Raw genomic sequence first — 22931 nt, 5'->3', positions numbered from 1 at the left:
ACAAGGTTAAATTGAAAGATTTCCGAGCCTGAAATTAGCTCAGGTAGCCTACAATTTTCCCGTGCCATTTTCAAGAATGAAATATTCCATTTTCCGAATTAACCTTTATATATTTAAAAAAAACATTTTTGGTTCATGTCTTGGATTTTAATATGTGGGTAAAAGAATATAACAAAAATGGCGCTATCACTGTTGAGATTATAGATGATTACGAGATTAATTGCTTACATTAACACTGCAATGAAGTTACTGTGAAAAGCCCCTAGTCGCCACATTCTAGCGCCTGTTCGGATACACAGAGGGAGAATTCAGAATGTCCAATTCACGTAACAGCACATCTTTCAGGACTTGTGGGAGGAAACCGGAGCACCCGGAGGAAACCCACGCTGACACAGGGACCCTGGCGCTGTTATGCAACAGTGCTAGCCACTGTGCTACCGTTCCCACCCGTTCTAGATGGTGCTTCATTTATACTTAATTATTCTGACTTGAGGGGAATTGTGTTGAAGTTAAAGTCACTCCTGGGCGAGGAAGATGGAAATATTTTGCCAGTAGTGCCACTGTAACTGATTATTCCACAACTCCTGCTAGAAAATGGGTGCAAAGATTTGGTGGTGATGGGTTGGGGCTCAGCTGTCACGCCTTGCATGTTTGGATAGCCTGTCTCGGCTCACTGGATATTTGAACAAGAACCAACATTGTATCCCAGCAAAGAACCAGGGCCTTTGAAATGGGGGAGAAGAAAGCTGGCAGAAAAAACATATCCATATATTTTACTGGCCATTAGCTTGCACTGGCTGCCAAAAATCATAAATTAAAATCCTGGCAATGAGCCATGCTGCAGTGCCTGATGTGCTATATAATGTACCCAGAAGATTGTTTTTCAGCAATAATTTCCCAGCACTTCTCAGGGCCAGTGAATGCCTGGATAAGCAGTCCAACAGAGAAACCCTGTGCACATAAACCGAGCTTTTCTCAATTTTGTTTCAGTACAGGGAGCATTGTTTCCAAGCCCAGTAATGACCGCGCTTCAGAAACACTATTAAATTAGAGTCATTCATGAAGAGGTAATATTTCATGACTTTTAGCGAGGCTGGAAGAGCTCTCATTCCACTTGTAGAGTAGGCCATCTGTTTCGTTCAAAGGTCTAAAATGTACTGCCTGTGAGTTCACTCCTGCATGACTGGACCATTAGGTGGTTTTCCTATGATTACTTTAGTTCCTCTCTCCAAGCAGTAGTCACCCTGAAAGGGGCAACACCAGGTCCCATACCACCAAGTGGTCTATCCAGAGTACAGCAAACTATATTTGGTGAAGTAATTTGATTTGTGCAGCAGTGTTGTAATAAAACTGGGGTGATAAAACCCCTACGCCGCAGAAGGAGGCCATTCGTCCCATTGAGTCTGTACCGGCACTTGGAAATGGAACCCAACTTAAGCCCACACTTCTACCCTATCCCCATAACTCAGTAACGCCTTTTGGACACTAAAGGGCAATTCAACACGGCTAATCCACCTAACCTGCACATCTTTGGACTGTGGGAGGAAACCGGAGCACCCGGAGGAAACCCACGCAGGCATGGGGAGAACGTGCAGGCTCCACACAGTCAGTCACCCGAGGCCGGAATTGAACCCCGGTCCCTGGAGCTGTAAGGAAGCAGTGCTAAACACTGTGCAACCTGCCGCCCTGTGTCGCCAACAACACAAATTGTTGATGTGCTGGTGCTGAATTGCTGGAAGGTAGAGCTTGGGGGAGGGTCTCGAGCTTGGGCTCCGACATGATGCCTTAAAATGTTGAATAGCTTGCTAACTCTCAGACTGTAGGGTTCCACGTGGACAATGACCATTTGGGTTTGTCCTTGCAGACTTTACAAGTTGGAAGAAGAACTTGGGTAGACATTTAGGGCGGGCCTACCGACCACCACGCCGCGTGTTTTTGGCGCCGGATGCGGTGGCCCGCCAGCGGGGTCGGTAGATTGTCAATGGGATTTCCCGATGTCAGCGCCCCTAGTAGCTGGGAAACCCATGCACCGGCGTGGGTCCGGGATTTCCTGCTGGCGTGAACAGCCGGTAAATCCCGCCCTATCTTCTGCAAAGTACCTCTGAATTGGGAAAATCCTTCCCAACTCAGTCACATCTGAACTGCACAAACCCACTTCTCTGTGTTAAATTCCATCTGCTACATATCTGTCCATTTCACCCACCTCACGTTGCTTTTTAAGTGGAAGGCTACACTGACAGGGGTACGTGAAGAGGGGTGGGAGCAGACTCATCTCAAACATGAACACCGGGATCGACCAGTTGGGCCAAATGACCTGCTTTGCTGTAAATTCTATCTAACTGGAAGGCAATTCACAAACTGATGACGCCATTCTATATGTGCTGAATTGAAAAGTGCATTTGGATGGAAATGGAATGAGGATGGATTGATTGCTTCCATTTGCACATTGTTTGCTGCAAGGCCAATGTATGAGTTCCCTTGAACTTTTCCACAAAAATCACAGACCGGAGGTCGTGGAATCCGAGGTTCCCTCGAGTGACTCTCTCTGGTCACAAGCTCAGGTAATCATCCAGCTTCCTGGACAGCACAGATTCTCATCCGTCACCAGTGGCAATACGACTGTGGCGATGATAGAGGGAGCTCCGTTGGTGAATAATTATTCTGACCGAAGTGAAAATGTATAGAAGCTTACGTCACTCCTGGGCCAGGAAGAAGGAAGTATTTGGCTCATTGTGTCAGTCAATTATCAGCAGCCCCTGCTGGAAAATGTATGAGAGGTGATGAGGGCTCGTGTTGAACTCTGCAGTCCTCCTTAGCCGTGAGTCTCAGCTCACTGGGCATTTGAGCAAGGATGGACAGTGGGCGGGATTTTCTGCCCCCCCCCCCCATATTAACCAACGTCAGACGTGATTCACCATTGGCGAACGCGAATCTCCGCCCCTGCCGATATTAATGGGGTTTTGCATGCCTGCATCTTCTGCCTCCTGGGAACCTGCCACCGGGGGAGGGGGGTCGCCACATTGGCAGATCCAGGACGGGAAATTTCACCCTAAATCTCAGCGAAGACCCATCGTATCTCCTGCTGCTCACCCCTTTTCGCATCCCCAACGCCAACACCCTCATCCTGTGTGTAGCTTCTGAATGGAATGGTATTTGTAAATAGTCAATGTGTTGCACAGGGGAGATCCAAGATTGTATGGTCTTCAGGTTTTTAGCAGGTAAGGGCACCATAATGGCCATGTGGAGGTGCACCGATTTTGAGTTTTTTAACAATTTGAAATATTGGATGCTGCTATAACACATTTTGCTCGAAAGAAAAATGTGCATTTGTAAATCTCATTCTGATTTTCTTTCCAGATTTATTTGTCTTAAATGCTTAACTAGACAATCAGTATATAGAACTCAGAACCAGTACCGTATCGATTGTCAGTCAATTTCTTTGAATGGAGCTATGCTGAGTGTCCAGTGGTTCAGTCACTCTATTATTCCCCCATTATCTATATAAACGTGTCCTCTACAGTAACGCTGGGGTGTAACCACTGACTGCGTATGCAAGCATTGGTTTAGAGCTGACCATTTCAGTTGTCCCAGCTCTCGCATCTCTAAGTCTTTTTGAGTTTTAACAATCATCAAATTCCAGCATTTTTCCAATATTACTTCTTTCTCATTTTAACCATTTTTCTCCCTAGGTTTCAGATCATCTACCAGTAACTCCCTTGGCCCAAGGTAAGTGACTCAAATTCATTGTTAGTAAGTGAGGCTTAGTTTTCTTTTTAAGTAACTTATTTGGTCTGGGAAACAGGCTCAACTTCCAGCAAATCATTTCTTCTCCCGTCCTTGAACGTGCTGTCGTTTGTCGAGCATTCTTCCTGCGTGAAGAATGGAGAAAAGTCGGTCACAGAACAATCGCACCTCCGAAGGATGCCATTCAGTCCACCATTTCCATGCTGGCTCTGTGGGGGTAGCTCACTAAACCCACCCCCCTGCCTTTTCCCATAACCCTGCTCATCTTTTCTCTTCAGATAATTATCTAATTCACTGTTGATTGCCATGATTGAATCTCCTCCACATTCTCATTCAATTCAACACAGTTCAACAAACTCACCTGCGCGCGTGTTTGCACGATTTCCAGCAAGGATCCTTGGGGATCACCTTGGAATACTGGCTTCTTGGTGCCAGTATTGTACCCTGACCCAACTGAGGGCATTGAAACCAGTTGTAGTGCCTCAAGCTCTTCTGCAGTCCCACCTGATTAAATTCAGATAGAGATTGAAGCTGGCACCAATCCGTTTGTATGCTTAGTACCTAACGCCAACTGGGAACTTAGTATGGCACTACCTTACGTCAGCTTCTTACTCAACAAAAAAAAAACAAAGAACAAAGAAAAATACAGCCCAGGAACAGGCCCTTCGGCCCTCCAAGCCTGCACCGACTATGCTGCCCGTCTAAACTAAAATCTTCGACACTTCTGGGGTCCTTATCCCTCTATTCCCATCCTATTCATGTATTTGTCAAGATGCCCCTTAAACGTTACTATCGTCCCTGCTTCCATCATCTCCTCCGGCAGCAAGTTCCAGGCACCCACTACCCTCTGTAAAAAAAAAAAAAAAAAAAAAAATTTTTAAATAAATTTTTAAAAAACTTGCCTCGTACATCTCCTTTAAACCTTGCCCATCGCACATTAAACCTATGCCCCCTAGTAATTGACCCCTCTACCCTGGGAAAAAGTCTCTGACTATCCACTCTGTCTATGCCCTTCATAATTTTGTAGACCTCTATCAGGTCGCCCTTCAACCTCCGTCGTTCCAGTGAGAACAAACCACGTTTATTCAACCTCTCCTCATAGCTAATGCCCTCCATACCAGGCAGCATCCTGGTAAATCTCTTCTGCACCCTCTCTAAAGCCTCCACATCCTTCTTGTAGTGTGGCGACCAGAATTGAACACTATACTCCCAAGTGTGGCCTAACTAAGGTTCTATACAGCTGCAACATGACTTGCCAATTTTTTATACTCAATGCCCCGACCAATGAAGGCAAGCATGCCGTATGCCATCTTGACTACCTTCTCCACCTGTGTTGCCCCTTTCAGTGACCTGTGGACCTGTAAATCTAGATCTCTCTGACTGTCAATACTCTTGAGGGTTCTACCATTCACTGTATATTCCCTACCTGCATTAGACATTCCAAAATGCATCACCTCACATTTGTCCGCCTTTCCTCTTTTTTCCTCCACCCCCCTCCCCTCTACCCCTAGGTCCCCCAAACCCCCCACACCCAACGATCCACTGTTTGTTACTCTTAATAATTGGTACAGAAATTCCTGAGTAAACGTTTTAAACCCAAAACATAAACCACATTTTAAACCAGTTGCTTTTGTTTGAATTGCACAGCATTTCAGAAGAGGATTACAGCCAAATGCCGCCAAGTCCGACGCGAAAGGATTTGGAGGGGAAAGGCAGCACTAAAGTGTATCGAACTTTCAGCTACCTCAAAAACAAAATGTCCAGTGGAAAACACAAGAACAAAGTACGTACTGACCACGTGACTAACCTCACCAGTCTTTTCTGTCTTTGTCCGTATGTTAGTGACCGGTCAGATGATTAAGGCGTTCTGGGAGAACTTGGGAGGAATGCGAATGTAAACCTGAGAGCTTGGGACTCAAATACATCATTTCCTGAGGGTTAAAGTGCAGTTAGATAATGCCATAAAAAGGGCAAGTAACCACTTAGGTTTCATATACAGGCTTAGAGCACAGAGACAAAGAAATAATGAAAATATATGCAAAGCTCTGATTGGGACACGGAAAGAGAATTGGGCATCCATTTAAGGTTTATGTGTGGATGTGCTTGTGTTTGAAGTCTACTGTACTTGGACTAAATCCTTCTGGAGCAAAACAGACTATTGAGAAGAAAGAACATTACATTTTTAATTTAAAATTGCCACAGAAAGGTTAGGAGAAATATCTGTGGACTGAGGGTGTTCAACATGGAATGATTTCATAGAATCATAGAATTTACAGTGCAGAAGGAGGCCATTCGGTCCATCAAGCCTGCATCGGCCCTTGGAAAGAGCACCCTACTTAAGCCCACACCTCCACCCTATCCCAGTAACCCCACTTAACCATTTTGGACATTAAGGCCAATTTAGAATGGCCAATTCACCTAACCTGCACATCTTTGGACTGTGGGAGGAAACCGGAGCACCCAGAGGAAACCACGCAGACACGGAGGGAACATGCAGACTCCGCACAGTGAATCGGGAATCGAACCTGGCACCCTGGTGCTGTGAAGCAACAGTGCTAACCACTGTGTGATCGTGCCGATCGATTTAGACTGCCTGAGGCAGAGTGTGCAGCATTTTTAAAGGGAAATAAATTGAATTTTTGAAGTGGAGGGATATACAGGTTTAGAGAGTGCAGATCAGCGGGATTGGTTTGTGATATTCTTGGTTCGGGTGAGGTGGGCTGAATGATCACCAGTGCTATATACCTTCGGTCATCGGGACCTCAATTCAGTGTTGCTGTTGAGTTGTCAGCTTTTCCAGACACTCTTTCCCCCCCGCCCCCCCTCCGAGGACTGTGGATTGTTAACACGGAACTGATGTCATCTGAAGCAACACCATTCGTTACTTTGTGAACTTGTTGGATTTTCACAGTTCTGCGCATCTTGCAATCCCCAACTGAGTTCTAACGAACTAACAACCCTGCCAGTGGTCGTAGGAGGTGTAAATGTGCACTGAGGCATTCAGGGGACATTTTAATCAATGAGAGTGAAGCCATCATCGGGATACGTCCCGTATGTCACTTCCTGGACATGTGAAAAGGGTTACAGAATATTCACTGTAGTTGTGCAGTTTCAGGAAATACTCCAGCTGGTAATCTGATCAATTATTCCTTCTCAAACCCTCAATTTTCTTCCCTACATCCCTGGCAACACTCACTCAGAGGGGGAGGATACAGTTTCAACAGTGCTGCACATCTTCAGTCTTTTTGCTCACAGATCGCTAATGATTTGTGAGCTAAGATTGAGCGTCAGGAAGCAATTTGACTGCTGTGGGCTTCAGAGTTGAGCCCAGTCATTGCCCTAGCAGAATAGCCGTCACCTGCACTTGCGCCAGGAATTAGCGGCCAACAATTAGCAACAGGAGCCTTTCCTGTTTTTCTCTTCTCGTCCCTCGTTTCCAGCCCTTCTGTTCAATTCAACCTCATTTTGGGTTTCAAAGCACCTGTTTCATTAATCGGCACGGTGATGCTCTGGCCTGGTTGCGTGCCAGCATGACTCGGTACTGACACACTCATTGAATCAGAAAGTCACAGATCACATCCTAGTTCAAGGACTGATCTAGATGAACGCTTCAGTGTAGCATTGACAGGGAGCTGCATTGTTGGAGCTGTTGTCTTTCAGATAAGACTTGAAACAGGGGCTCCATCTGCCTTCTTGTCCAGGTGGACATACAATTTCCCAACACCATCTGATAAGGTACTTGGGGAGTTCTTCCAGATTCCTGAACGAAACGTACACATGTACTTATGCACGTTTGAATTAGGCGCAACAGTGGACCAATGGGCCCCTACGGTAACCAGGGTAGCAGAGTGGTTAGAACTGTTGTTTCATAGCGCCAGGGAGCTCCGGTTCTATTCCCGGCTTGGGTCACTGTGTGCGTCAAGTTTGCACTTTCTCCCCGTGCCTGCGTGGGTTTTCCTCCGTGTTCCTCCCACAGTCCAAAGATGTGCAGGTTAGGTGGATTGGTCACGCTAAATTGCCCCGTAGTGTTCAAATGTTAGGTGGGGTTGCTGGGTTATGGGGATCGGGTGGAGGTGTGGGCTTGGGTAGGGTGCTCTTTCAGGGGCCGGTGTAGACTCGATGGGCTGAATGGCCTCCTTCGGCACTGTAAATTTTATGATTGTGGCTGCTCTGTCATTTAATAAGATCACGGCTGATCTGACACTAACTTCAACTCCACATTCCCCCGAAAATCTTTCACCCTCTTGTTAATCTCCCGAGCTCTGCCTTAAGAATATTAAAATACTTTCCTTCCACTATCTTTTGAGCTAGAGAGTCCCAAAGACTCTCGCAGCTCGAGAGATTTTTAAAAAACCTCTCCTCTTCTCTGTCTGACCCCTTATTTTTGTTTCCTGTTGCACCATAAAACTATAGGGTATACAGCTGCGTTTTCCCTGGGTAATGATTCTTATCTGCACGGGAATAGCGAGCAGAGGACAGACACTGCTTTGGTGGGGAAAAGGGAAAATTGAAAGCAAAGTAAAGCTTGGCCAAGCCCATGTATGCTTCCCATGTTCACACGCTCCTCCAAACCTCTAAAATCTTACCATCTCGGTGTTGCCCATCACCACTGTGCTTGCTGACCCACATTGACTCCTGCTCCAGTGAAACTTCAAGTTCAAATTCCGGGATTTCAAGTCCATGCATAATCTCACTTGACCCTATCTCCATAAACTCCTTCAGCCCGACAGCCCTCCCATATCGTGTTCCTCTATGTGTGGTGTTACGGCACCCACGGTCAATTCCAACCCTACGAACCCCGGAGTCACAACCCAAAGGTTTTGGCCAATAATTAGTCACCGGGTTTGTAAATGGAAACACAATTACTGCTTATTTATACCAAGACCTAAAATGGAGTATTCAGCAAATGGTTAACTATTAATGAACTAATTCCCACTTTAAATTGCCCCCACCACCTGTAAATATACACAAACGCGCACACACACGGCAGACAAACACAAGAGGGGTGGAAAGGGGTACAAATCGTAAGTGAAAGGAAAAAGAATCTTTGTTCTAGATGATGTTTCTTTCAGCATACCGTCATTACAGCACGCTTGCAGGTTAAAGTCATTCTTTTGCAGCCTGTAATGGCCTTCACTGTAGATTCATTCACTCAGGTTCTCTGTAGTGTATAAATGCAATACTTGCAGCTTCTCTGGGGAGAGATGGCCTTCACTGCAGACTTTCTGGAGAGAGAGTTGGTCGGTTTGCATCTGCATTTTCTGCGGAGAGTCAGCAAAGTCCTGTCTCCGAGCTGCCAGAATTGAAACTGAAACCTTGGCATTCGGAAAAGCATTCCAGTGGGGTAGGATCCAATCACCTCCTGTTACCAGGCAGACCACAGCCTTCTGGGCCATTTCATTGGCCACGAGCCAATCAATCGAATTGAGTGCCAACCCTATCTCCCTCACTAGTGCTGAAATGTCTGCAGCTCAAGTTCAAAGCATAGCACAGACTAGCAAAGTTCTTCCCTATAACCTCTGCATTATTCTTCTTGAATTTAAGATGCAGGCTGCTTGCCTTAGAGAGGCATGTCCATTAATCATCCATGGATCAAAATAAGAGCGACAAAATAAAAGAAAGGGGAACTAGGGGAATAAAGAGGAAGGACCCTTACAGTGGCTCTTGCACATCCCAAATATTCATCTTTCTGTTATTTACAACCACACCTGTAAACTCTCGAATTCCCTCCATAAATCTCTCCGCCTCTCTCCCTCCTCTCGCAAAATCATTCTTAAAGCCTACCTCTTCACCAAATCTTTAGTGATTCGAACCAACACCTTCCTGTGCAGCTCCATGTTAAATCCTGTTAAATAACGCTCCTATGAAGCAACTATGTAGTTATTACTGTGTTAAAGGTGCTATATAAATGGTTTTTGTTGTTGTGCCTCCAGACATTTGGTGGTGGATTGGTGCCAGTAGGAGGCCATGTGGAGGCCGCAAACCAGTCCCTCAGCCAAAAGCACCCAAGTGATTTGTGGATGTTTTGAAAAGAAAGATAACTTTACATAATCAGATATTGATTTGCTGCACTAAATAGTACTTTTAGCTGCACCCCAGTAGCTCTATTCCCCAGTCACTATCTTCATTCAGCAGGTTGAAAGCAAATAGGTAAATGAATTCTAAAGTGGTTTTAATGTTGTCACATTAACCATTTCAGGCTAACCACAGGACACAGACGGTGAAAGGTTCAGGAATTTAGTTGGAGGTAGTTAGTTTTATTTGTCAAACGGAAGTGTCACCCAAAGTTTAGTTTTCAGTTCGATTTAGAAGTTAAGATGTACGATCATTTTTTTTTAAATGTGTGGGAGAACCTTTACGAGGCATTAAAAATGCTTTAGTTTAAAATGAAGGGAAGAGGAAATGTTGCTTTTTTTTCTCTTTAAAGATTAATGCCTCCAGACAACTTACTGACCGAGACCCTTTAAAAGGCCAGCCCTCCCCTCCTCCCGACCCCAACTTCCTCTGACTGGGTTGTACGTCATGGGCAAAATTGAGACAGTCAGCCCATTTTTTTTTTCCTGTTACCAGCATGTGAAAAGCAGACTTCTCTCCAAACTGAGTTATGTCGTGGCTTAGATTTTATGTGCCGCAGTCGAGTCCATTCAAATTGGTAGGTAACGGGTCTTGTACTGTACCGTGTGTGCGCTCGGGACGCGAGAGCTTAAAGATTCACGGCTGTTAAAGCCTCCGTGTTGGCTGCCTTTGCCTGGTTTCCTGTTTACGATCTGTTGTAATAGACTCCCATCTTCAATCTTAGTGTCTTAACTTTTCAGTGTTTTTTTTTTAAAACAAATCCTTTGCACATGTCTTAGTTTCTGTTCCTTGTTAACGCAGTTGAAGCCGTAGTGTTGTGTATATTGATAGAGATTTAAGTTTTTTGATGGAAACAGGCGAGCAGAAGAGCAAAAAGATTCTTAACTTAATCTGCAGTTTGGTTGCGTTCCAGTAAAGACGAATTTCATTTTGTTTTACGCCGAGTCCAAGAAGTTGGTGAAAACAAAAATATTCATAACATTAAATTGAATCCAAGTACTTGTTTATGAAACAGCAAAGACAGCTGTCTTGCATTAAGCTTAAGTGATGGCAGAAAGCAAGGCAATATATAGGATAATTAGCAGGGAAAAGGGGCCAGTTGGGATTCTTACTGTGCGCAGATAAATTATTGAGGCACGGGTCAGATGTAACACTGGAAATTGGTAGTGCTTTAGGAATAGTTCCGGTTTATAGAAGGAATTGGAGATCTTGGGCAAAGAGCAACGTTTAAAAGATCGCATTAACCTCAGGACGTCTCACGTAGTGGTGAGGATGAGGTGTGCCATTAATTCCTGTGTTATGCTTTTCTGTTGGAATAACTTGCTACATTGGGGAGTTTTGGCTCTACTTGGGTTTTGGTTTTGAGGTTTAAGACAGCTCAGGATGAGCGTTGCAGGAATGGGATTATTGCTCATCCTGATTCAAAGCATTGCTGTATCAACGCCCTAAAATCATGCACAGTCTGAGCTCGCTGGTGTATAGATCACTTCCCAAGTACCTCCCCTTGTGCAACATTCAGACAAGCACCCAATGGCCTGCTCGCTGGGCAAGGCAGCAATGTCTCTGCCTGTTAAACACCCAACTTTGTATGGGTCCCCTCAGTTGGCCATTGGAGGCAGTGGAAGCAAGCAAGACTAATTCCGACAGAAACCAAATATTCTGGATGCTGGAAAACTGAAGGGGGAAAAACAGAACACAGAAAATATAGTGCAGAACTGGCAGCATCTGTGAAAAAAAGAAACAGTTGATGTTTAAGGTCTGTGGCCATTGATCAGAACTTCTGATGAAAGGCCACAGACTTTAACTGTTGACGCCATTTCTCTCTCCACAGACGCTGCGTGTTTCCAGCATTTTCTGTTTATTTCCGTTTTCCATCCTCTTGGCTGACCGAATTAAAACTGAGATATATTTCAAAGTGGACCATTGTCCTCAGCAGCAATCCCCCGCCCCCACCCCTTCTACAAGGTAACTGTGGATGGGAAAGGTCACTCAGCCCATCTTAAAGTTAATTGAGCCAGGAGGACCCCCATCCCCATTACCCACATCTATTTATTTTAAAAATCCAGGATCTTGGCCTCCATTACTTGTGGCAAGTTTTGATCAATGTGTGTGAACTTCAGATATCACTTCAAACTCTGCCTTTTATTGGTTTGAACCTCTGTCCTATTGAATGCTCTTGGCAGTTTGTATCTGGAAAAGGTTGCCTTCATACACAAATTTATGCTCTGTGGGGGGGCTCCCTGTTCCATGGCACTGAAGAACATTCAACTCTCTGGACAAATTCTGTTTGTTTTCTTGCGGCTGCTAACTTGTTACAACAAACACAGCTCCACTATGCCTCTGTTGACTTTGCAAATAAACACGGGAACAGCTTCCGTAGCACATGGGTAAGGAAGAGTTTTGAGAGATGGTTTGGGGATGTTGCAGCAGATGTTTGCACAGTTAGCAAGGAGGGGGAGGAGGTTGATTGGCAGGAAGCCTGGTTTAGCCTTCGTTCAGTGTTGAGGTTACTTGTTTTCTCGGAACTCGTATGGTTAACATCCCAGGGTCCTCCACAAAGGGGAATCATGACCCAGCAGTTAGGAGAGATGGCAGAAGGAGGCTTCAGAGAAGCAGCTCGGGAGGAAGTTGCGGAGGGTAGTATCAAGTCAGCTGGGGATGCTGTGCAGAGATCAGGGGGGAGTAAGGAAGTAGGCTATAGTTAGGCTGGCTCATCGAGACAAAGGTTGGTGGGGACATATACAAGAAGTTAACAGCAGAGAACTTTTTAAAAATTTATTATTTTGTGTGATTATGGATGTTGGCAAGGCCAGCATTTGTTTCCCATCCTTAATTGCCCTTGAACTGAGTGGCTTGCTAGGCCATTGCAGGGGGAAAGTAAGAGTCAATCACATTGCTGTGGGTCTGGAGTCGCATGTAGGCCGGACCAGGTAAGGACAGAAAGATTTCCTTCTCTAAAAGGTGTCAGTGAGCCAGATGGGTTTTTATGACAATTGATAATAGTTTCATGGTCGCCATCACTGGGACTAGCTTTCAATTCCAGAGATTTATTCATTGCATTCAAATTCCACCAGCTGCAGTTGTGGGTTTACCAGGCTGTTACCTCCACCGTTTCCCATAGTACCAGCACAAGAACTAGACCTTGTGGTTTGCAGATATTTGCAGACGTAGAGTGAGTGAGGAGATTTGTAACTGGGGATTTCGAATTCAATGCAAACTGAAATGAACAGTAAGCATGATACAAGGTTCTACTCTTTTTTCCAGACTGTTTGTCTACCATCTGATGGTAACCCTTTGCAATTCAGAGAATTTGATCATCAAGCTGTCCTGTGAAAATCAACTAGTTAGAGAGTGTATACATCCCCTTGATTAATTTCCTGTCATTTCCATTTGCGCAATGTGTTTATTTACTGTACTGGACAGGCCCTGCCTTTACAGGCATTAGCGAGGTCAATGTATCAAAAATCGTGAAGTTGTAATGTGTTGGATTGATGAAAGCCAATTTAACTCACTTTCAGAATCACTAAGTGTTTTTAATTAATAACGTTTTGCAACTTTTAAAGCTGGCAAAACTCTGCTTACTTCTCTGTGGTTTGTCTCTTACTTCTGAGTCATTCTTTCACAAGGCCTGAAAACTAAAACCAAACCTCTCTGAATTTTGCCTTTCTCATATGACCTTGGGGGTTTTAAAGTCAAGGCCCAGCATCATGTAGCCGCTGCTCCTGATTTCTTGGTTCAGTTTCCCACATTGGTTGTACCCAATTGTATGGGCTGTGGGACTTTGCCCAAGGGCTGCATTCGGCAAAGCAGTGGTTGTGATCCTGGACTTGTAGTCCGGTTACATCCTGAGCTAATCTCCGGAAATGGAGTTCACATTTCACCATGGAGGTTTAAGGTTTTGAATTCTGTTAAAGAGAATCTAGGTGTGAAGATCCCAATGATAGACTAATGTCCAAGAGGGGAGGATGTCTGGCATCTTTACCTGGTCTGCCTGGCCTGTGAATGATTTGAAACCTACCCCAAAGTGGTTGATTTCTTTCACAGAATCATAGCATTTACGGTGCAGAAGGAGGCTATTCGGCCCATTGAATCTGCACCGGCCCTTGGAAAGAGCACTTAAGCCAGCACCTCCACCCAATCCCAGTAACCCCACCTAACCTTTTGGGCACTAAGGGGCAATTTAGCATGGCCGATCCACTGAACCTGTACATCTTTGGACTGCGGGAGGAAACCGGAGCAAACCCATCCAGACACGGGGCGAAAGTGCTAACTCCACACAGTCACCCAAGGCCGGAATTGAACCTGGGACCCTGGAACTGTGAGGTGGCAGTGCTAGCCACTGTGCCACCCCTTTACCGCCTCTTAAGAAGCCTAACAGACCACTCGGTTGTAGAAATCGGAAATGAGATTTTAACTGGTTTGACCACTTGAGTCTTGCTGGTAGGCGAGTTTATGTCAAACATCCGCAGAGATAATAGTAGCAGTTAATGCAGGCAGGGAATACTGTCGCAAAACATGGAACTGATGCAGTAACCACAGGGAACGGAAGTACATTTCTACTGTAATGAGAAATTTACAATCACTTTACTTGTGTCACTAATGTTACCCCTTTAATTTAGGAGAAAGAGAAAACAAAAGAGAAGGAAGGAAAGGACAAGGACAAGAAAACTGTAAACGGACACAGTTTTACTGCAATCTTAGCATTTCGTGCTCCACAATGTCACCAGTGTAACAAAGCTATCACCAGCCGAGAGGCATATCTCTGTACCAGTAAGTACCTGGTTTGCAGTTTCTTTGAGTTTTGGTGTGAGTAATTAATCTAATATGCACTTAATGTGATGTAATCATTTCCATAACCTCTTTCCAATGCTTCATGCTGATGGTGTCGTGTTTTAGTGTCGGCCCCTCACTGCTTAAAGCCCCCTCTGATCCCGCACGGCCAACCTTCACAACAATGTAATTTCAACTCGAAAGAAACTTGGAAAGCCAAATCTTTTTCCCATGAACTCTGAACCCGACGTAGAATATCCCTGGATGCGAGCCTCCGTGTCAGATACAGATACCTGATACTCAAATGGAGAATGAAAAACTCCCCACTCTCCAATGGTAGTCACTCAGAACAGGCCCAGGAACGAATAAGGACTCGAATACAAAGGAGGAGTAACAGCGACTCCTGACCCAATTATCTGCCTTAAGCAGCTGATGTAAAATTATGGGTGTTGCTCTATGTCTACATCAACTATAAGAAAGATGATGACTGCAGTCAATATAAAGGCCAATTCTGTTTCGTTTTGATGCAGGGTTCATGAGTATCATCGTTAAATGGTTGAGATTGAATTTAAAATTTCTCTTCCTTTCAAATCCCTCCATGTCCCCACCCCTTTTCCCTCCCTGCAAATGCCACGGGTAACCCCGTGGCCACTGCGCTCCTCCAATTCTGGCCTCTGATTTGTTGACCATGGTTTCAGCTGCCTCGGCCTGGAACTCTGGAATTCCCTCCCAGGTCCTCCACCTCTCTATCCTTCTGCGCCGCTCCTCAAAACCTACCTGTTTGATCACGCTTCTGATCAGCCGGCCAATTTTTATTTGGTAACACCCCTGTGAAGATTCTTGGGGTGTTTTGCTATGTGATGGGCACTAAAGTTGTTGTAAAGGGAAAAGAGAAGAAAGTAAAAGTGTGGGGGGTGAGAGTCAAGTCTGGGTCTATCATTGGGTATTCCGACCAAATGTGCTGAACTGTCTGTCTCTCCATGTGCATGCGTACATATATTGTGTATTGTGCATTGAACTGCAACCCAAGAGTGTAAATGTTCTGTGTGGCACAGTACACTGCTCTCACTCATTTTTTTTTAAGTATCTTTACTAAAATGCATTTTAAATGTAAGATATAAATAGAGGATAAGTCTGAGAGCAGCCGATGGACTGGCATTTTATTTTACACACAGGATGCTGACTCTAACCAAGGAGCAAGCTGGTGACTGATTAGTTCAGTCCAGCTGTAACAGAGTTAGTCTTGGAGATATTGTGACTCTTAATAAACTGGTGTCATTGGCTAGCATTCTGCTCTTTGTGGGTGTCTGTTGCCAGCCTTGATAGATTAACCCCTCACCCCACCACTTTTTTTAATGTGGAGATGCCGGCGTTGGACTGGGGTGGGCACAGTAAGAAGTCTAACAACACCAGGTTAAAGTCCAACAGGTTTATTTGTAATCACGCGCTTTAGGAGCGCAGCTCCTGCATCAGGTCACCTGATGAAGGAGCAAGGCTCCGAAAGCTCATAATTCAAAATAAACCTGTTGGACTTTAACATGGTGTTGTAAGACTTGAGACTTTTTTTGATTAAGATGCATACAGTGAGGGCAGTACAGTGGCACAGTGGTTAGCACTGGGACTACGGCACTGAGGACCTGGATTTTACTCCCGGCCCTGGGTCACTGTCCGTTTGCACATTCTCCCCGTGTCTGCGTGGGTTTCACCCCCACAACCCAAAGATGTGCAGGGTAGGTGGATTGGCCACGCTAAATTGCCCCTTAATTGGAAAAAACATAATTGGGTACTCTAAATTTGTTTGTTTTTTTCAAAAAAGGTGCATAATTATACAGTGTATAATTTCTCACAGGGTTATATGTACAAAGGAGTAGCTTATAGCCTCTCCTTCCCAACATGTACACTATTTCACACCCTTCGGTCCTTGCTGTACACTGCATGCCCCTCTCCTGAATTTATACTGTGGTATTTTAGACTCTTCCATTCCCCTATATTGCAGTTGTAAGGTTCTGATGGAGCTTGGGAGGCTGAATGCTGAGAGGCTACTTCCCCTCTTAGGGGGATCTAGAACTTGGAGGCACAGTTTCAGAATAAGGGGTCTCCCGAGGAGGAATTTCTTAAGAGTGTCATTAATTTTTTGAATTCTGATTGGGATCTGTCGATGAATTCGTCTCGGGGACAGTTGTGCTGCAGGAGGGAGCTGGATTCTTGATGTCGACAACTGCCATTTTCACCGCTGCTCTTTGCAACCTCTGAGCAGGATTAAGCAAATGAGCTTTGCACAGAGTCCTTTCTTGTTGTCTGTTGTAGGGAGATAATCTAGGGAGAGACATAAAGATAACATAAACACTGAACAGATACGTTGAGGACAGAATAGCACACCGGGAATCAAGAAGAAGACGATTAAAGAGCTGAAAGCTGAGGTTTATGCAAGAGACAGAGTTAAATGGAACAGTATGTTTTCATGTTTTATATACATTCTCTCTGTTTCCCCCTCCTCCTAGTCTGTGGCTTTAGTTTCCTATTTATACACCAGTGTCACTTACAGTTGTGGCATAACAAAGTTGAACACTTTGAAGCAGCATCAAAATGCAAAGAGGTTTCTGAGCAAATATCAATGATATAACACGCCAGGCTCCTGTTCCCTATTTACCCCACTGTGAGAGAAGCGTTGAATATTGTCTCCACACAAAACAAAATACTTGCATTTATGTAGAGTCCTCTATCACCACAGGACGTCCCAAAGTGCTTCACAGCCGATAAAGTACTTTTCAGGTGTCGTCATTGTTGTAATGTAGGAAACACAGTAGACAACTTGCGCACATGAAGCTGCCACAAAAAACAATGGGATAATGACCTTAAAATCTATTTTTGAGATGTTGATTATGGGATAAATATTGACTAGGGTATGAGGGTTAAAAGTAAGAAATCTTACAACACTGGTTGAAGTCCAACAGCTTTGTTTGGAATCACTAGCTTTCAGAGTGCAGCTCCTTCATCAGCTAGTGATTCCAAACAAACCTGTTGGACTTAACCTGGTGTTGTAAGACTTCTTACTCCAAAATTATGCCATGGGATCTTTTAAGCCAATCTGTGAGGGGAGACAGGGCCACAGTTGAACATCTCATCTGAAAGATGACAACCCCGGCTGTGAGGAACATTGCAAACAGCGTCTCAAATCCAATTTCCCAAAATGGGAATTTTCTGGAAACCAAACAAATAAAGTAAAATAAAGAAAGACCGTAACTTTGCCGGATGATTCGCCTCGGTGCTGCATGACTAGTTATCCCCTTTACAATTTGCTTATTCCCACGCTCCCAAGCAATCTATGACCCTAACTGACCTGGCTTGACCCAAAGTTCCAGCGGCTCAAACTGCCCAACCCAAGGTTTTGAGATGCTGTACCTGTACTAAGATTCTTGTTGAATGAAATTAGCATTATTTTCTAACGAAAATCTGATTGTGGAGTGATCACTTAGGGTCAGTGTTAAGTCCAAACTATGCAGTTAAATGATGGGGTGTTATCTTCCCATTTCCCCAGCTTCTCTCTTTACTGATATCTGCATTTAAGAATTAATGATTGTGGCTTGGATCAGCAATTAGAATTATGTGGATTTGGTGGAATGTATTCCAAATGAAAACTGCCCAACGACTAAACACAAAAACGTCTTTGTAAAGTTCCATATCCAACTCCAAGTGAAAAGAGGATACAGAGAGGAATTTTGAGGAATATAAATAAGTGATCCATATCGAGACACGGAACTGTGAAAGTTAAACTACAACCAGACAAATGGCACTGACTAAAATTGGGGAAAGACAAATTTCAGACTTTGATCCAAGATTTTTGGAGCGATCAATGCATTGAATGAATGCGGAGAGTTGAAGCCAAAATATCCTTGGCATTATATAAAAGCCCATTGGATGATGTCGGGGCCAGTGCAGGATTTTTCCAGACAAATGAGGTAGGATGAGTGGAATGAACTTTCTAATCTGTGCTGAGCTTGTGAATGGAAAACTGCGAAGATCACCATAGTTTTAATTTGAGGTACAGTGTCAAACTCCTGTGAACTGAGCAGCGCCCCTTGTGCTGTGTAATACTCTTCAGGTGCTGCCCCTTGATATTTTTCACAGCTGATTGATTCATTGAATTAATTTCCATGGTGAGTGTTTTGATCAGGTTGTGGTTTTTGTGGCAATGTCCCGAAGCTTGATTGTGAAATGTGCATGGGGCAATTCAGTTCCTCTTTCTTGTAGCGTACACGTGTCTCAGATTTGGTTGAGGCTTTGGGAATCTCTTTAATTCCATGTTGACAAGTCTACATGACATGAAGATTTGGGTGCAGGTGAGAAAGCAAGCATTTTTCCTCCGGGGAAGGGAACCGAGGTGGGGTTTGTATACATGCCAAACCCACCCCTGGGACGAAACAGTCACCAGCCTCCATCTTCATGCAGACACCCCTTATTTGACCTGCAAATGTAGAGAGCCTCTAAACCTGCCTGGACACGGGTCTTGACCAGACTGCCGTCAAAACGCCATCTCCCGGAACTTAAACTGGCCCCCACCACCTACTGAGACCTGAAGGTCAACGGCGAAATTTCATTCAGCCTCCTTTCATTGGCTTCAGTAGAGTGTCAACTCCCTGCTGTGTGCAACAACAAAAGAAGGACAGAGGCGGGATGGAGTGGGGGGAATCGGCAGGCTGGGATGGCAGAGCTATTTTTAGGTCCCAGCTCTTTTTGATTCTGACCCCAGCCTCCAAGATGGCTCCAAGATCTGCCCAAAGAGTCTGCTGATACGGAGATGATTGGGCAGAGTTTTGGCAGATGTGGAAAATGTAGGAAAATGTGAGCTTGTCCACTTTCACAGGAAAAATAGAAAAAAAAGTAGTGTTTAGATGGAGGGGAACTGTGGAGTGCTGCAGTACAGAAGGATCTGAGTGTCTTTGTACATGAAATACAAGCCACCAAGATACAGGTGTAAGTATTTAGGAGGGCAAGTAAAATGTTGGTTGTTATTGCAAAGCGATGGAAGATAAAAGTAGCGAAGTCTTGCTACAATTCTACAGGGCATTGGCTAGACCACACCTACAGTTTCCTGTGAACAGTTTTGGTCTCCTTATTTAAAGCGGGTTACACTTGCAATGACGGCAGTTCAGAGAAGGTTCACTAGGTTGATCCCTGGGATGACGTGGCTGTCTTATGAGGAAAAGTTGAGAAGGTTGGGTCTGTACTTATTGGAATTTAGTTAAATAGGAGGTGGTCTAATTGAAACTTGTAAGATTGTGCGAGGGTGTTACAGGATAGATGCATCCACTTGGGAAGGAATCCAGAACTATGGGACATAATTTCAGAATAATGGGTCTCCAACTTAAGGTATGGATGAGGAGAGATTTCTTCCGGGGGGGGGTCGCCAGCTTTTGGGATTCTCTCCCACTGAGGTCAGCAGAGGCGGTCACTGAATGCATTCAAAGCTGAGATGGACAGATTTTTGACCTTCTAGTAAGTCAAGCGTCATTGAATCTTTGCCAAACCAATTAAGTCGAGGGTTATGGGGAACAGGCAGGAAAATGGGATTGAGGACACAATCATATCAGCCATGATCTTATGGAATGGTGGATCAAGTTTGATGGGCTGAATGGTCTATTTCTGCTTCAGTTTCCAATGTGGGAGATCTTTGCAAACTACAAGACTGTAATCTGTATTAAAAATACAACTGTACTGCATGATTTGTCTTTATTCTGTGCATTTCCACTGTCTCTTTACATTCTCCTCTCTATCCCAGGCTGGGATACATCTTGTGACTGTCAGTCACCTTTCAGTCCCCTGTTCAAGTACCTAAGGCACACAGTAGAGCCTAGATTTTCTGCCCATCGTTAATTCATGGCCCAATATCTACACCAATTAGAGACGCCCAATTTCCCTGAGAGGTTCCCCAGAGAGAAATTCAGGGACATTAGGCCAGCAACGAATACATGTGATAATCTTTATTAGTGTCACAAGTAGGCTTACATTAACACTGTAGTGAAGTTACTGTGAAAAGCCCCTAGTTGTCACACTCCAACGCCTGTTCGGGTACACTGAGAGAGAATTTTGGGAGTTGTGGGAAGAAACCGGAGCACCCCGAGGAAACCCACGCAGACATGGGGAGAACGTTCAGACTCCGCACAGACTGTGACCCAAGCCGGGAATCAAGCCTGGGCCCCTGGAGCTGTGAAGCAACTGCTACCAGCTGCTCCCAACGCCACTGTTGCTCAATTTTTCATCACTGGCGAATGGAACCTCGTGTTGTGAAGGAACAATGCTAACCACTGTGCTACCGTGCCATATGGGACAGTTAATTACTGGACCAGTAATCCAGAGACCCGGACTATGTTTCAGAGTCATGAGTGCAAGTCCCGCCATTAATTGTAGCAATTCTGTGGTTTCGTGATCATTATAATCCATTTGATTCAACAATGTCCTTCATACCTGCCATCCTTAGCTGGTCTGGCTTTCCTGTGATTCTAGAGCCACACTGGTGTCGTTGACTCTGAAATGGTCCACCAACTCACTCATATGTAGGTGACGCACCACCACCTGCTCAGGAGTATATGGGGATGGGCAATAAAAGCTGGCCTGGCCAACAACGCACAGACCCCGTGCAGAGTCGCCACTTGTTAATCTGCAAACCAGCAAGAGACAACGTCTTCAGCAGAGGAGAGGAAAGAAATAACAAAAACATGGAGAAGCCAGGGTCAAGATCGAATGGATGTTGGAGCACTATCTGTGCCTGTGATTGTCCCCATTTAAATTAAGCACGTTTAGTTTTTTTTTTAAAGTCTGTTTGTTTTGGTTACTCTTTCACTACTAGTGCAATTAATTGTAATGTGAAGCTCGTGACACATTTGGTCCCGATCACATGCGATACATTCGGTGCCCAAGCAGCAAGTCGGTCCTTTTTTAAATTCTTCACAGCAGCTGTTTAACCACAGACATCAAAGAGTTCAGACTAGCTCTAGTTTGTGAACGTCTTGATGCAAGTTGTCAGCATGAAGTCTCATCCAGTGTATACATATCCCAGATTATCCTCACCACTCCTTGGTGTACAGATTACTGTTTTATAACAATAATCTTTATTGTTACATTAACAGTGCAATGAAGTTACTGTGAAAATACCCTAGTCGCCACATTCCGGTGCCTGTTCAGGTACACTGAGGGAGAATTCAGAATGTCCAATTCACCTAACAAGCACGTCTTTCGAGATATGTGGGAGGAAATCGGAGCACCCAGGGGAAACCCACGCAGACATGGGAGAACGTGCAGACGCCACACAGACAATGGCCCAAGCCGGGAATCAAGCATGGGCCCCTGGAGCTGTGAAGCAACTGCTACCAGCTGCTCCCAACGCCACTGTTGCTCAATTTTTCATCACTGGCGAATGGAATTTTCTGGTCCTTCTTCCAATTCACCTTTTCTCATTTCCCACTCCAGATTGCCCTGTGCCTCTCTTGGAAAACATTGAGATATTGTTCGGCCAGAATGGCTTTGGCTTTGCACTTTTAGTTGGTTTACAGTCCAGCTTTCCTTGTGATATGAGAATCTGTTGGGGGGTGTGGGAGATAGCGGTGAGGCGTCACCTGTCTTACTGACCGAAATAGCCGTTGCCTCTATGGAAGCAAAGGAGTTTTCTGTGTGTATGCGTGTTTAATGTAAGGCAGCCCATGTTTAATATACCTATGATGCTCTGTTCAGCCTCCCAACATTTATGACTGGAGCCACCTTCATTGAGAAGCTAAAGTGCAATTGAATAAATATGAATGAAATGAAAAATGAAAATTGCTTATTGTCACAAGTAGGCTTCAAATGAAGTTACTGTGAAAAGCCCCTAGTCGCCACGTTCCGGCGCCTGTTCGGGGAGGCTGGTACGGGAAATAGAGTTCAGGTACAAATTCTGATCCTGAATCTAATTGAATTACTGAGCTTGCGACACTGAATGACCTCCTCCTGGTCCTGGACCACAATTTTGGTCGCACTGCTCCTAGCCTGCAACGTAAGAACATTAATCATCAAAGTTTATTTTGGTACAGCAGTTTGGGTTCACGTCTACTGTGCTAGCATTGGGAGGGCAGAGGAGATTATGGATCAAAATTTAAATTTATTTTTTAATGCAGGGAGAAAATGGTTTTGCCTGTGAACCTGACAAGTTTCCCATTCTAATCTTTATCATTCTCAGAAACTCCACCCTTGTAGCAAACCTGGATTGGCTGCACAAATACCGTCTTTCCACCCGCGACCCCCCCCCCCCCCCCCCCCCCCCCCCCCCCACACACACACACACACACACAAACCACAACCCCTTGCCCCAA

At 44.8% G+C, this 22931-nt stretch overlaps 1 protein-coding gene across 1 annotated transcript in view; it reads left to right on the top strand.

Annotated features, from left to right (window-relative positions):
* The window catches only part of LOC119974459 (A-kinase anchor protein 13-like), a 293182-nt gene that overhangs the window by 188555 nt on the left and 81696 nt on the right, over positions 1-22931 (top strand). Inside the window, 3 exon segments of the mRNA XM_038813369.1 lie at positions 3690-3726; positions 5392-5527; positions 14439-14589. Of these exon segments, the coding sequence (XP_038669297.1) occupies positions 3690-3726; positions 5392-5527; positions 14439-14589 (324 nt within the window).

The sequence above is a fragment of the Scyliorhinus canicula genome, chromosome 12 (assembly GCF_902713615.1).
Source record: "Scyliorhinus canicula chromosome 12, sScyCan1.1, whole genome shotgun sequence".
In the NCBI taxonomy this organism is placed as follows: Eukaryota; Metazoa; Chordata; class Chondrichthyes; order Carcharhiniformes; family Scyliorhinidae; genus Scyliorhinus; species Scyliorhinus canicula.
The sequence above is the reverse complement of the archived record's forward strand: the minus strand, read 5'-3'. Positions and strand labels throughout refer to the sequence as shown.